We start from the raw sequence: 13,732 nt of genomic DNA, 5'->3' as shown, positions 1-13,732 counted from the left end.
CAATTTTCGATTTGCATAATTTTGCGCATCGTTTAAAATTCAGCGTTGCGTGTGAACCGTGGGCTCAGAAAGAGCGAGAAAAGAACATGATTGGTTATTTACGCATGTCGGTAAATTCAAAATTCGAACAGGGCGATGGAATTTCTCTAATTTCCGTGCGGTTTGTTTGCAGATATTTTTTTATCTAATAGACCAGAAAGTGAGTGTATTTTACCAGATTAAGTAATCTAAGTGTTAACTTAAAGAAAATGTTCAATTGAAAAAAATATTTCTGAGGAGTCGAGAGAGCAGATTGAAGTCGTCATACGCAAGTCTGCTCTGATTCAAGATGGCCGTCACAAGCAACTCGAAGGAGGGAACAGCGCTCGGGTTTTCTCTGCATCTTCGAGCCGAAGAGGCGATAGCTAAGTTCGAGAAAGAAATCAAGGATGACTTTAACTACCTACATGAGATATTATCTGAAGCAAAACAACATTTTGGCCGGTAAGACTTAAAATAGCCACTAAGAGCTTAATCTGAAGCTTGACTTATTTTCGTGAACTGCATGTAATAATATAATCGATATCATTGTTGTTTGGAACTAGTTACTTTTTCCAGCTGAGATGAATCTACTGGCTGTATGGGTATTCATATTTAAGGTCTTATATTATGTACAAGTTTAAGAGCCATGTCTTGTGAGTTTAGGAACATCACAAGGCTTGCTTTGTGAATAAGCATGCTTAGCTTTGTTTCTGCGAGGTTTTTAGCATGTAGGCTAGCTAGTTTATAAATCTGGGTAGAGCGAGAGGGAAAGGTGTGCCTCATTAAAATTACCGTGATTAAGTACAGAATGCCATACATCGCTACGTTTTTCACATTATAACTCTCAAACTTGAAGTAAATTTTATGTACCGGTGTTAGTACTGTGTCATCATATATAAAATATCTATATATACCCAGTTGTTCTTGTAGATGTCAGACACTTTGTGTTTTCCTTAGGCGTGACAGCAACATTCTTCTTCCCAAAACACCCTCAATGAAAAGAAAACGTCAGGAGAGTGATGAAGAACAAAGTAGCGATGACAGTTTGTTCAAAGTGACAAGAGAAATAAAGGCCCCTAAAACACAAGGTTATGCATCACCACTGACAGTAATAGATGAGGATGAGCCTCTGGATTGTAGCAGTGTTACAGGAGAAGATACCAAACAAGTTAGTGACAAGGGACAAACACGAGCTACAAGGGCAGGGACACAGGCTAAAAGACAGCAGCCAAAGCGTGGATCACAGAAAAAAATGCCAGTGGCAAATGAGGAACAGACAGATTCATCCTCGATGGATGAAAAGCCAAGAAGAATCACTCGAAATGCAAGGAAGAAAATAGAAGAAAATGAAGCTTTATCCTCTAATGAAGAGAACAAGATACCCAAACGATCCACGAGAAATACCAGGAAAAAACTCAAGGATGCTGCAGAGATTTCATCTATAGAAGAACAACCACCGCAACCTGTGATGGAGGACAGCACTTCAAATGCAACTAAAAATTTAAAGGAATCTGGAGCAGTTGTGCCTGAAGTTATTTTGAAACAGGAACCTGTGTCACCTGTCAAAGAAACACAGCCACTAAGAAGAAGTACAAGAAACTCAAATTCAGGCCAAGAAGGTGCAAAAGAACTTACTGTCCCAGTACCTGAGACTCCAGATCTACCTGCTGATGCAGAAAAATCTCCTCCTGCATCAGCCAAGACCTGCAAAGCAACTGTCCATTTAGTGCTACAATCACCAGGATTTAATTTTGGAAATGCAGCAAACCCTGTTGTCACTTCAAGTCCCTGTGTTGAGCAAGCTCATCATACTGGTGATGTTACAGTTGATGATATCGTGCAACCTGAAAAGAAAGATACAACAGATGGTAATGATGTTGTGACTGAGTCTTCACTGTTACCAAACATACCCCAGGAGTCAATAGACATTTGCAAAAATGAAATACTCAAGTCTGAAAATAAGAGAGACCCTGGTTTTACTGGCAAGAAAAATCATATTGAGAGTGTAATCGACCATGAACAAAACTCAGATGCAACAGAAAAGATTGTCGCTGAAACAAGACAAAAAGATGATGTCAACAAGACATACGAAACTGGAATGAAGTCTGGAAGAAGAAGTACACAAAGAAACAGTGGATGGCGGCGGAAGAGCAAGCGCTCCAGTCTCTGTATGTCTCCAGGAGACAGACAGCAAGCAGTCAAGAAGAGCAAGGCAAAAGCACCAGGAAAGAGGAGTCTTGTCAAAAGCTCTGTTAAGCTTAAGCTGACACAATCAAAGCTTATGCCAGAGTTGAATTTGAATGGCTCTGTTCAAAGCAATGCTGAAGAACCATCAGAGCCTGCTCTGGAAGGTGTTAGAGTGAGGCTGTTTGATAATTTGATGAGTGAGAGTAGTACCTCCAGTGGAAGTTCAGCTGGATCTCCTAGTAGTTGTAGTAGTGCTGAGGACAAGGCTGATGCTCCGATGGAAAAGCTGGTGGAAGAACCTGACGATGGTGATGTTGCAGAAGTGTTTCATGACTGTAGAGCAACTGAGATTCATGATGATGATGAAGCTAAGAGTGAACAGAATGCAAAGAATGACAGGTACGCACTTTAGCTTAGTCATGTCTGGTACATGTAGCTTAGTCATGTCTGGTACATGCTAGTGAATTCTGTTCTTAACTTGCCTGATGGGCAAGTGCTGGCTTTTGGGGAAATTCAAATTACATACTAGGTACTTTAAGACAAATTAAAAAATTCACGTGGACTGAAAGCCATTTTTTAAACTGATCTAACAAGTTTAATCTGCAAAAACAAGTATCACATTACATTTTATGTAAGACTAGATGTTGTGTGGCCCACGTAATCTTCAGGTAAAAACTATTTAAAAAAGGACACTTTAGGAGAGTGTTACATAATGGAGAGGAAGGGACTAGAACGATAGAGAACAAAAATGTACTTGTGAAGAGACTTAGAAATTTCACATTATTAAGTTAGTAAGAGGGAAAGCTAAGGTAGCGTCAGGGGATGGAATCTATTGCTGACCTGACCCACAAAGAGCGAGAGCTACATGCAAATTGGGTTTAATTTTTCATATAGTGTTACCTATTTTGTATTCATTTTTTGATGTGTATTTTTTTTAATCTTCTGTGGTGTTCTGGCGTGGTCATGTGTTGCTATGTTCCTTGTTTTAGTACATGCCCTGGTGGGGAGGTGAATAGTAGTAGATATATATACTGGACACAAAGCATAAGATGCATATCTAGCACTTTGCTGCAACCCAAATTTTGTAACTACCGACAGTCAGGAGTGAATGAGTGACATTGAGTTTATCCATTGAAACAGTGATAAGTCACCAGCTGTGGAGAACTTCACATCACCGGTAGCAAGTCATGATACCAGTGGTAGTGAAGGCTCAGAAGCTGCATCAGGAGGAATGACTGACGAATTCAAGACACCTCCACAAGAGAAACAAGAAGCTGTGAACAACCCCCCACAGAAGGTAAGGAGATCTGTATTCATTTGCATAGTAATATCAGGGCCATCCTGATAGCAGAGAAAGACTGCATAAAATCGAGTAAGAGATAAGAGATGGAGTAAGAGTGTGTGGAGATAGTTTTGAACACAGGCTTTTGGTTATGACCATCAGTTTATCAATAAATAGATGCTTACACCAAAAAAAAAAAATTTTGAGAAGAGAGAACAACCATAAGTTTGAGCTGTGGCAACCTCAAAGGTTTGACGTGATTCAGGCAGAGTCTCCTTTACTCCTCCTCACTTGAGAAGACAAAAGAAGGCTCTGTTCAAAAGGTGTATCAGGGCATATTCATTGTGAACTACAAGTCCTCTGGGACTAGTTGCACAGAACCTTAAATCAAGGCTCATTTAAATGGTTCTAACATTTTCCCATGATTCTTCTTTCAAGAACTGTGTGATGAATGTGGAAGCAAAATAAATGTTAAAATAAATTAGAATTTAATGGACCTTCATAAACTCATCAACAATAGATGGGGTTAGGTGTGGGTGCCCTAAAGGATGGTAATGCCAAGCAAGCACATAAGAGATAAACATAACGTATCCATGGCAACTAGCAAGCTGCAACTACCACCAGCACTGTCCCACTGCATGGCCAAATAGATCAATGAAAATAAAACATAGTACAGAGGGAGCGAGGGGCAGGGCAGAAATCAGGAAAAGGTGACCTCAGGGGTAATATGTTTCTGGTTCAACTTAATTAAATATTACATTTAGCCACATGACAATATTGCAAGCTGTCTATTACTAATAACTTATATTGCACAAATATCAATAAAAAAAGTCTAATCTCCGGTGTAAAAATAAGATGATTAATTCTATGAATGACATCTTGTTTTTCTGTTGACACCAGGCCAAACCAAACAATATTGCCCTTGTGCATTCATTTATTAGAAGAAACACTCCAAAGAAAGTAGATCCAGAGGTTTGTAGCTATTCTTTTCTTGTTTACTTAAGACAGGCATGGTGTACCAGAGGCATGGCTTGAAAAAAGTCCTGTCCAGTAGTCTGGGACAAGTAGATTTTCTTCCCGGGGAAGAAACTTTTAAAGCTTACTTACCCAATGGGTAAGAGTCCTGGAGAGTCATCCTCTAACAAAATCATGAACTTAGGGCGCTTTCATATGTCAGAAGTGACCGGCCAGACCATTCTTATCGCAACAATGATTTCCCTTTTAATCAAAACTATCCAGCCAGATCATTCAAATTCTAAATAGTATGCACGAAGGAGATGGTTTTTCAGAAAAACCCTTTTTCATTTTCAAACTGACTGGTCGGCCAATGGTCTGGCCAGCCATTTCTGATAAATGGAAAGTGCCCTTAGATGAGCAAGGAGTGGCCCCGAGCAAGAAAAATGTTAGAGCTGCTTGCCCAAAGTACAAGCTGGAATTCAAGATTTTTTCAGCCCTGCAGGGGACCTAAAAATTTAATATCGTTGCAAAGTCAATGGTAGAGTCTTTGTAAGGTAGTTCTAACTTTTGAGGCTGTGGACAAAATCATCATATGCTGCGACCCTTCAAATGAAACCTCTTTCATAGTTTGGTAGTATTTTCACCTAGTAGTACAGTGGAATCCTATTAATACGGTCACCAATGGGTCAAGTAATACTAGAGGAGCTTTAAGGGAATCATTTGCAGTCAACTGCAAGAAAAATTCAATCCACAGGATATAATAGGAATTATAATACTTGGATTTCTAGTAGTTATAAAGTAGTTCTTGCGTTCTAAAAGACGTTCACCAAAATACAGCAACAGACGGATTGGTAATTACAGCGTTCATAACTGCATTCATCCCCCCAAAGAACTAAAAACTTGGCTGGAGCTCCCCCTCTTCTCATTCTCTTTCCTGTGCGGTCATGATGGTTGCACAGACTACCCAGCCTGGAGCTCAACTTTTCAAATGTTTTGATTTGAAATTTCCAAACAATGCATTTGAAATTCAGAACTTCGCCTTTCAACTGAAAGCTCATCGTTCCTCCATCGTTCTATTTTGTAATATTTTTTTCCTCAGGAAAAACACAAGCAACTGCGTATTGCATTAAAAGAGAAGGAGGTGAAGGAAAAAGAGAGGCGGGAACAAATTGAAAAGCAGAAACAACGTGAAATTGAGGAGCGAAAGAGGTGAGCCGAGTTTGAAACATTTATTTAATTTGTTTGGGTTCATTTTTTTCGCCTGCGAGATAAAATCTTTTAGTATTTACCAAATCAGTGAATAGCAATTTTCGCGCGTGTTGATTGGCTCCCGTAACTCGGAATATCCTTGGCTATTCACTGTTTTGCGACCGGAGCCAAGATGGCGTCTCGTTTCGAGACATTTTCGGAAGACGAAATTTGTGCGATAAATGAAGCAGTCGTACAAACAGTGAAACAAATACCAAGAAAGGGAAGAACTTTGGCTTCTCGGTGTAGGTAGAAAATTATTTTCACGCTGAATTTGCAACAAAATCGTAAAATGCCCCTGACAAAATCCCCGAAATGTTTGTAAATTGTAAACAAAGTTCTTACTAACTGCCTTTTTTAATTTACAAAAAGTTACTTTTTTTCAGTTTTATCCAACTGATTTGGTAAATACTAAAACAACTGACCCCTCAGGGTCGGTGAACAGCGCTAGATATATACCTCGACGCTTCGCGTCTTGATATATTTCCACTACTATTCACCTCCCCTACGGGAAATAGTTGTATACTATTTTGACACTCTCATTTACCGTATGAAGAAATTCCGCACTTCCCTGTACATGTCAGGATTGTGACTGGCCGGCAACTGGTAGAGAAGTGCAAAGCGCCATGATATAAAACAGTTTCGTTCGATGTGGAAACCAAAATAATCCTAAGAACTACTTACTGAGAACCGTGAAGCTGTTCACCGAATTGCGTAAAAGAAAAAGAAAAATATGTTGATGTCCATATCTTTGACACGGGCTAGATTTGTTAGCAGACAGTCGAAACTTTTTTTTCTCCACTTTGTAACTTCAGGAGAAGAGAGGAGCGAGCTAAGAAAGCGGCAGAGCAAAGAGCTGCTAAGCTTCAAGCGCTTGAGGAAAAGAAACGGCAAGCTGAAGACCAGCGACACCTTAACGAGGAAAAAGCCAAGAAACTTAAGGAGAAAGAAGACGAGGAGAAAAAGAAACATAGACTTCAGAAAAGAGCTGAGCTGGAAGCGAGAAGAAAGCAAGAGGAGGCTGCTAGACAACTGCGCAAGAGAGAACAGGAAGAGGAGGAAAAGCGCCAACGGGAAGCTATCCAAAGGAAACAGGAGTTAGAAGAGCAGGAAAGGCAGAGGAAAATTGCCGAGGCAAAGCGTCTCCAAGAACACCGAGAGAAAGAGTTAGAAAAGGAGAGAGAGCTGGACAAACAGCGGAAGCTAAGGGCAATTGAAGAGAAGGAGAAACGGCTGCGAGAAAAGGAAGAAAAGGAGAGAAAATCGCGGGAAGAAAAACTGAGAATTGAGCGAGAGAGGGAAGAGAAGGAACGGGCACGAATTGCACAACTTATTCGGGAGAAGGAAGAGGCCGTAAGACGCGAGAGAGAACAGCGAGCCAAAGAAGAGAAAGAACGGCAGGAAAGAGAAAAAAGGCTCAGAGAAGAACGTGATGCAGCACTACGCGAAAAGAAGCGCCTGGAGGAAAGGGAGAGAGAAAGATTACGTATTCTCGAGGAACGAAAATTAGCCGAAAACCAGTCATCGTGCGATTCTTACGACATGACGCCCCCTCCGGTAAAGGTAAAACGCCAGCCATCATCGCAAGAGAACTACAACATCGAAGACTTAAACAGCGACGATTCCACTGACGAGGAAGATAACCCGAGGAAAAAAATCCCAGCTTGGGCGAGACCACCTGCTCTCACGGCCGCCATCTTTAAGCAGGAATACTCGAGCATTGACGTGAACAGTATATTCGACAGCGTTCCTGCGCCGAACTTGGAGGAAATTTTTACGAAGAAAAAGCAGCGATACCTTCATCGAACAAGTTCGGCGATTTGGAATTCACCGCCTCTACGGCCAGTGAAAAAAGGAACGTTAGTCTAGAAGTAACTTGTTTTCAAGTTGAATATATTTTTAAAGACTCCATGAAAGCTCGTTGTAGGACATACATGAAGACACCAGTTGGCTGGTTTTACTCAATGTAAATAACTCCCGTGTTGCTGTTCGCCACTTTAGAAACGGGAAGGGAACTAAAGGCAAAATACGTCCCGCAATTGTTTTTTGGGATCGCTACCGGGAGACGCGCCGGTCAGCTATTGGCCAATTTTTTCCCAGTAATAGCCCCAGTTCCTTTCTCGTTTTTCATAGTGGCCAATGCTGTAGAAGAAATTTATCTTTATTTAGACTATTTGCAATCCCAAAGGATTCTTGCAAAGGCGAGCCTATTACTCGTTATTCTGTTTCAGTCTTGCTGCGACACCTTGCCCTCTCAGTGGACTGAATATAGGGTCTGCTAGGAACATATTTCAGAATAGGATAATCTACAAAAAATTGTTCAAATTTTCAGTGACTTTGTTCGGACTCGCCACATGTTTTTCTTGAGAAATTCAGTTCTCTATTGTACCTCTTTCGCTTAGTGTACGGTTTCATCATATTGCAACTTCTTTGGTGTTTTTTAAGCTGGTGTTGTGATAAGTCCTTATCTTAGAGTCCAGCGAAGTCAGTTCTTTTGCCTTGAAAACTTGCTTACTCACATTCGCGTTCGAATCAATAGGCAGTTTTAGCATAGACAACGCGCGCAGATCCGAAAAAAACCTTCTTGACCAATGGCCTCGGAAGCCGCGTCCAGTTCTTTTCGCGCGCTTTCTCGTTCCCGTTTTAGCTAAACAAAACGACACTGAAAGTGGAGACCTGTAGATTGGAGAACAACTACGAGTACGAAATTCGATTAAACGTTTTACGCGTATTGTCAAAAAAAAGAATACCTGTAATGCTTCGTTGTATTTTTTTTTACCAGAAAAGTTAGTACTGTCATCTTTATTGAAGAAGGTTAAGCCCTCTACCAATCGCACTTTGATAAAACTTTTAACATTTGATAAATTGTTTCGGCCATTAGACAGTTTCTCGCTAAAACTTGTAGAAGGACGACAGCTATCATGTTTTCCCGCCAAAATGACGCTGGCTCACGCGTGCGGACTACTTGGTATGGAGGAAATCTCGTCCTCGTCTTAGAATCTAAAGATCTCTAGTAGGTCATTTCGAAGCCAAGATTTGGATCTCTGAACTTCTGACACCCGCCTTTGCAAATCAGGACTAGTAGCTACAAACCATTCTGAAAACAAAACTAGACTCTTCAAAGTATTCAATTTGATATAGTTTGAGTGATTTTAGCCTGTGTGCAGTTCCTTTCCGCTTCACGCAATGAAGACAGCTGCTGCAAATCAGACAAGAAAAACTTTTGATTATGAAGGACTCATACTTCGAGTGCTTACCAAAGGTCAGAACTAACTGGCTGGACCGGTCATTTTGGAGATGTAATAGGTTTTTCTCTAGAGTTCTCGTTTAACACCTGTCACTATCGTGTATACTATTTCGAAATAGACTGACCTGACTGGAAAGTCTTGTTTTTAAATAGTAAAAATTTCTTGGTGACTGCACTGGTCTAGCTGGCCAGTGTTGACTGTTCTAATGGTAAGCGCTCTTGATAGAGTGCAAAATCAGAGGTGTCGATTAATGTACATACAAATCACTTGTATATAGTCCATTTTAGCTCATTTTAGGCAAAGAAAACCTGTGCAGTATGAGGATTTCGTTTGAAATTTAAAGATTCATTGTCGATTTACAGTGCCATGTGCACTTGAATGGGGGCCACATCAATTTGTTCCGAGCCTGTTTTTAGTTTGCCACATAGTGTTCTCTTCACATGGACGAAACATTTCTCGGGTGGAAATAGTCCGTACAGGTCTGTCTAATGCCAATAAACCTAATATTTAAAGGGGCGAAAGTCTTTAGTGTGAGTGGTTGAACATTTATTAATGACATTTATTATGTACATACCGAGACATACTGGCCGTTTCACACAAGAGACAGGTTGTTCGTTTTGATCTGAAAACGGAAGGGTCGTGAATGATACTCCGTCTGACTTTATTCTTCCGTGGAGGAGAACAATAGAAATGTTGTGGGAGGGAAGACGATGGAAATAAAGGAGAAGCGAAAAAATTGAATTTTGAAGGACTAGGAAACGGAGACTATCAGGTTTAGTTGTTAGAAGAACCATTTTTCCCTCACTCTTATTAATATGCACAAATTGCACGTCGAAAATCAGAAACGGAACGTGGAAAATAAGTGTGGAAGGAAATAAAAATTGCATAATAACCTTACGGCTCAGTGATTTTTAGACCGCGAGCAGTCTCTTTTTCTTCAGATTTAGTAAGAGGAGTGCACGCGCGCGCGACCGTTGAGCAGCGAAGCCGCGAGACGCGAGAAACAAGGGAGGCAGCTCCCTCTCCCGTCTCGCGCCTTCAGTCACGCGCGTGGTCATTTGCGTGTCGCGGGCGTTTTGCTCGACGGACTAAGAAAAGAGAGAGAATGCTCGTAGTCTAAGTGATTTTAGGCGACTTGTGACTTTGTTACAATGAATCAACCAATGGACGCTTTTCTTATTTTCTTGCCCCAGTTGTTCCAAAGCTGGATAGCGCTATCCACCGGATAAATCTCTATTCAGTGGATAACGCAATTGGTTTTCCTAATGCTTATCTACTGGGTAGAAATTTGTCCAGTGGTTTGAACTATCCAGATTCAACCTCGTTCCCAGGGTCCTCTCCCACTCTGCCTCCCTTGGCAACACAGCCACTACATCTCCACCACGATAAATTGTCTTTAGGTACTGAACCTGGTTTGCTTTAAGATTGATATTAGAGTAACTGCTACTGGAGCTTGCAAAGTGTAGGCTATTGAAAAACATGACGCACGTTAATTATGGCGGTCGAAATGTTTCGTGACTCTTTTCCAAATAGCCTCTCTTTGAAGGTGACAAAAATATTGTCGACAAAATTTTGAAATCAAAAGACCCCTCCCTTACATCATTTGTCCAAAGGACACGTGACCAGACCAGGGTCTCTCTCTCTCTCTCGCCACGGGGACTGAGTAGGAGAGGACCCTGGGAACGAGGTTGATCCACATTTGGAATAACCAGGGCCAGAACACCACTCTTAAGGTTACTCTTAAACATTGATAATATCGATCTAAGAATAACTCAAAACCTGTCGAACCGTTTAAAGAAGTCACTGAATTTTAATTCGTAATGAGATTCATCGAATTTTATTCACGAGGTAAAGACAAAGCGCTCTGACATCATCAGCGTTAATGCACTCCTGTGCAAAAAACGGATGAAGAACAGTCCTTTCTATAATACTGGTAAACGATTTCATCGTGATTAACAGTATATCGTTAGATTATAAGCTTTTTCTTGGTTACCTTTACAGGTTACTTATAGTTAACAATTTTCTGTACATGTTAATTTGTTTTCAATCGATCGAAGCTTCTTTTTGACATCAAGGATCCTAAGTCTCATTTCACGGGATGAGTACACCGATGGTAGTTTACTGCAATACGAGCCAAGGCCCTCTATAGCCCGTCTCAGTACAGTATTGTTATGTCTTTTTGCTTCTACAGCATCAGAATCACCGAAGATTTGAGGTAAAAAACCTTCGCAAACGACGTGTAAATCTTGATACAGCATGTCTGATGAGCAAAATCCCTTGCTGGAATCACAAGTTGACAAACAAAAGCGATTATTTCCCACCCAACACACCTCGTCTGACAGACATTCTTTTCGCTCCAGATGATCCTTAATGTAAAAATAGGGAAACAACAAATCCAAATCAATAATTTTGACAGATGCGTTGCTAGTGATCCCAAAATTTCCTAGGTGTCCGTCACACTGCTGCACTAGGCCGTAAGGATGTTCCGACAGGCTCATTATCGTATCGAGCAAGGAATATGCAAACTGAAATTTTTCCCTTCTGCTTGGAAAATGTACCGAAAAGAGGTTAGAAAAAATAGGGTAGTCATTCAAAGCCAAAGTCCTGATTAAAATTGTATCGGCATATTGCGCACAAAAAGCTGCAGCATGAACGATTTTTCCCACATAGTAATTGAAAGTAACCTGAAGTGGCTCTAACGTATCCCCGGGTAGTTCCAACAGTTCCCAGGTAGTTCCAAATATTTTTGAGGCGATAAGAGGCACTTTCTCGACTGCGTACAGTCCACCACAATATCCATAGACATCCACAGTGTGCTTGCTGTCATTTAAAGCTATCAACATCAAGGGTTCTATGAACTGCAGCAAGGAAATGTATGTTTTGGCCTCGGTACCTGTCACTATCCCATCACTGTTTCCATCCCCAAGAATCGCTAAAGCAGATGTTAGTTTGTGGCATTGAGAGCAATCTCCAAACATCGTTCTTGCTCTTGCGGAAACGTCGTTCTTATACATCGCCGCTGCATCGCGGTCTTTCATGTCCCGGCGTGTACCGAACTCCTTGAACCAGGTCACATTGATTTTAAGTATAACTTGCTTGTCCTCCCAGTCTGCTTCATAGATTTGCTTTTCAGGCACTGTTGAGAGACACTGTCCAAGCTGAATTTTATTATGTTTGCAAAGATCAGAACAGAGTGATCCAGACACTTCTCCTGCTTCATATGCTGAACACTGAAAAAGATAAAAAGTCCCTCAAACAATGTAAGTAATGGACGAGAGGAAACTAAGAAGCAGCGGCTTTTGTCCAGTTCTCTCTCTGCTCGTTAGCGATCTCCTCCGGCTTCTCGAAAAACACGACTGACTGAACATGGGCAAGACTGACTCAACCTAGACCCAAATAAGTTCCTGATATTCCCGTGAAAGGGAATCCGGATTCCGGAACAGGGGAAATTGTTGCTCATGGAATCCGGGATCCTGGGCTTTGGAATCCGAAATAAAGCTCAAGGAATCCAGAATCCAAATTCCACTGACAAACACTGGAATCCAGTACCTCGCTCGGAAGCCGGAATCCACGACTTAGAATCCAGAATCCTTGACTGTGGCGGATTCCCTTTGATGGGGCGATCTTGATGTTACTTTTATCTTAAAAGATAAAATGAAGTGATCTTTTTCTGACCATTTTAGGTAAACTACTACAACTTCGTCACCAGGGAGCTTTTCGGCGACTAGGTTAAAGTAACTATGACAGATAAGGATACTTCATAAAATGTCTCCTGGAATAAAGTGGTAGACGAAAACTCGCAGAGGCAATGGATTTCATTAATACGCCATAATAGAATTTCCACTCGTACAGCGCCACCAAGTTACTGCAAAGTCAAGTACCAAAAATGACTCAACTTGCCCAAAATCTGATTTCCAGTTCGCAAAGGCCTTATAACTCATTAACGTCTAAGCTCGTAAAGAACATTTACAGATTTCTTGTTCAGCTATTTCATCGTTTCGGCCAGTATTGCATCCCACATTGATTTTGTGATTTTCTCATCGGTAATTAAATGAATAACAAATGCCCCCGTTCGGGGAAGCAATTATGTCAAGCTAATTTTCCTAGGAAAAGGAAACCAATATAAAAATTCTCGGATTCAAAAATGTGTTGGAGAGAAGAATAAGAAAAATAAAAGGTTAAATTGCATCTAAAATTTTTTCAGGTAATCACATGGATAATAGAAAGACTGGTCTTTCTATTATCCATGATGATTTTGAGTGCAATTTGGAATAAATGAGCACGAGTAAAAATTTTAAAGGGTAACAACAAGCTCGTACAATTTGTGGTTTTGACACTCATCCAAGATGGCAACCCGTAACGTATAGCGCTCGATCTCGACGATCTTACGGAAAATAGGGGACTGTGAACAGTCTATGCTATTATTTGTTTGTACTACTTCCCACGAAAGGTTTGTAATTTTTACATGTAGGTATTTCAAATTAAGCTGAAATACCACCGCTCTAGGGCAATCAAACCGCACAAATTTCTCAAGTAGTAGTATCGGGAAAATAATACTGAATCCCTTGTAATTTCGGCAAAACTCATGACAAGTTCCCCTAGGATGATCTAACAGATACAAACTTTCCAGCGCCACTTAAAATTAATGCATTTGTAGAGATCTAAGGGTGCTGCTGATAGCCTAAACAGACTATTCAAAGTATTTAGTAGGAAACCGTCGATGGGTGCCCCTGAGAAATTAAGGAGAATTTGATGAAGCTTTACAAGGCGCTCAAATTAGGGAAGAGAA

The 13,732-nt window shown here is 40.8% G+C and overlaps 2 protein-coding genes across 2 annotated transcripts in view; one reads left to right on the top strand and one right to left on the bottom strand.

Annotated features, from left to right (window-relative positions):
* Positions 1 to 136: 136 nt before the first annotated feature.
* On the top strand, positions 137 to 7,619 carry LOC140934097 (uncharacterized). Its single transcript, XM_073383782.1, has 6 exons — positions 137 to 483; positions 979 to 2,607; positions 3,349 to 3,505; positions 4,391 to 4,462; positions 5,547 to 5,656; positions 6,511 to 7,619. Exons 1-6 carry the CDS (start codon positions 329 to 331, stop codon positions 7,562 to 7,564), a joined length of 3,177 nt encoding a protein of 1,058 aa, XP_073239883.1. The 5' UTR covers positions 137 to 328; the 3' UTR covers positions 7,565 to 7,619.
* A 3,128-nt stretch (positions 7,620 to 10,747) lies between these two features.
* The window catches only part of LOC140934096 (divergent protein kinase domain 1A-like), a 3,233-nt gene continuing 248 nt past the window's right edge, over positions 10,748 to 13,732 (bottom strand). Inside the window, exon 2 of the mRNA XM_073383781.1 lies at positions 10,748 to 12,173. Coding sequence (XP_073239882.1) covers positions 10,956 to 12,173 — 1,218 coding nt within the window. The 3' untranslated portion in view covers positions 10,748 to 10,955. The remainder of the gene's footprint in view (positions 12,174 to 13,732) is intronic.

Source organism: Porites lutea, chromosome 4, assembly GCF_958299795.1.
Source record: "Porites lutea chromosome 4, jaPorLute2.1, whole genome shotgun sequence".
In the NCBI taxonomy this organism is placed as follows: Eukaryota; Metazoa; Cnidaria; class Anthozoa; order Scleractinia; family Poritidae; genus Porites; species Porites lutea.
The sequence above is the reverse complement of the archived record's forward strand: the minus strand, read 5'-3'. Positions and strand labels throughout refer to the sequence as shown.

Excerpts from the sequence above, each read along its gene's own strand:
- LOC140934097 (XM_073383782.1), top strand. The coding sequence starts at position 329 with ATGGCCGTCACAAGCAACTCGAAGGAGGGAACAGCGCTCGGGTTTTCT. Across the intron at positions 484-978 it reads GCAAAACAACATTTTGGCCG|GCGTGACAGCAACATTCTTC; the intron begins GTAAGACTTAAA and ends TGTTTTCCTTAG. Across the intron at positions 3,506-4,390 it reads TGAACAACCCCCCACAGAAG|GCCAAACCAAACAATATTGC; the intron begins GTAAGGAGATCT and ends TGTTGACACCAG.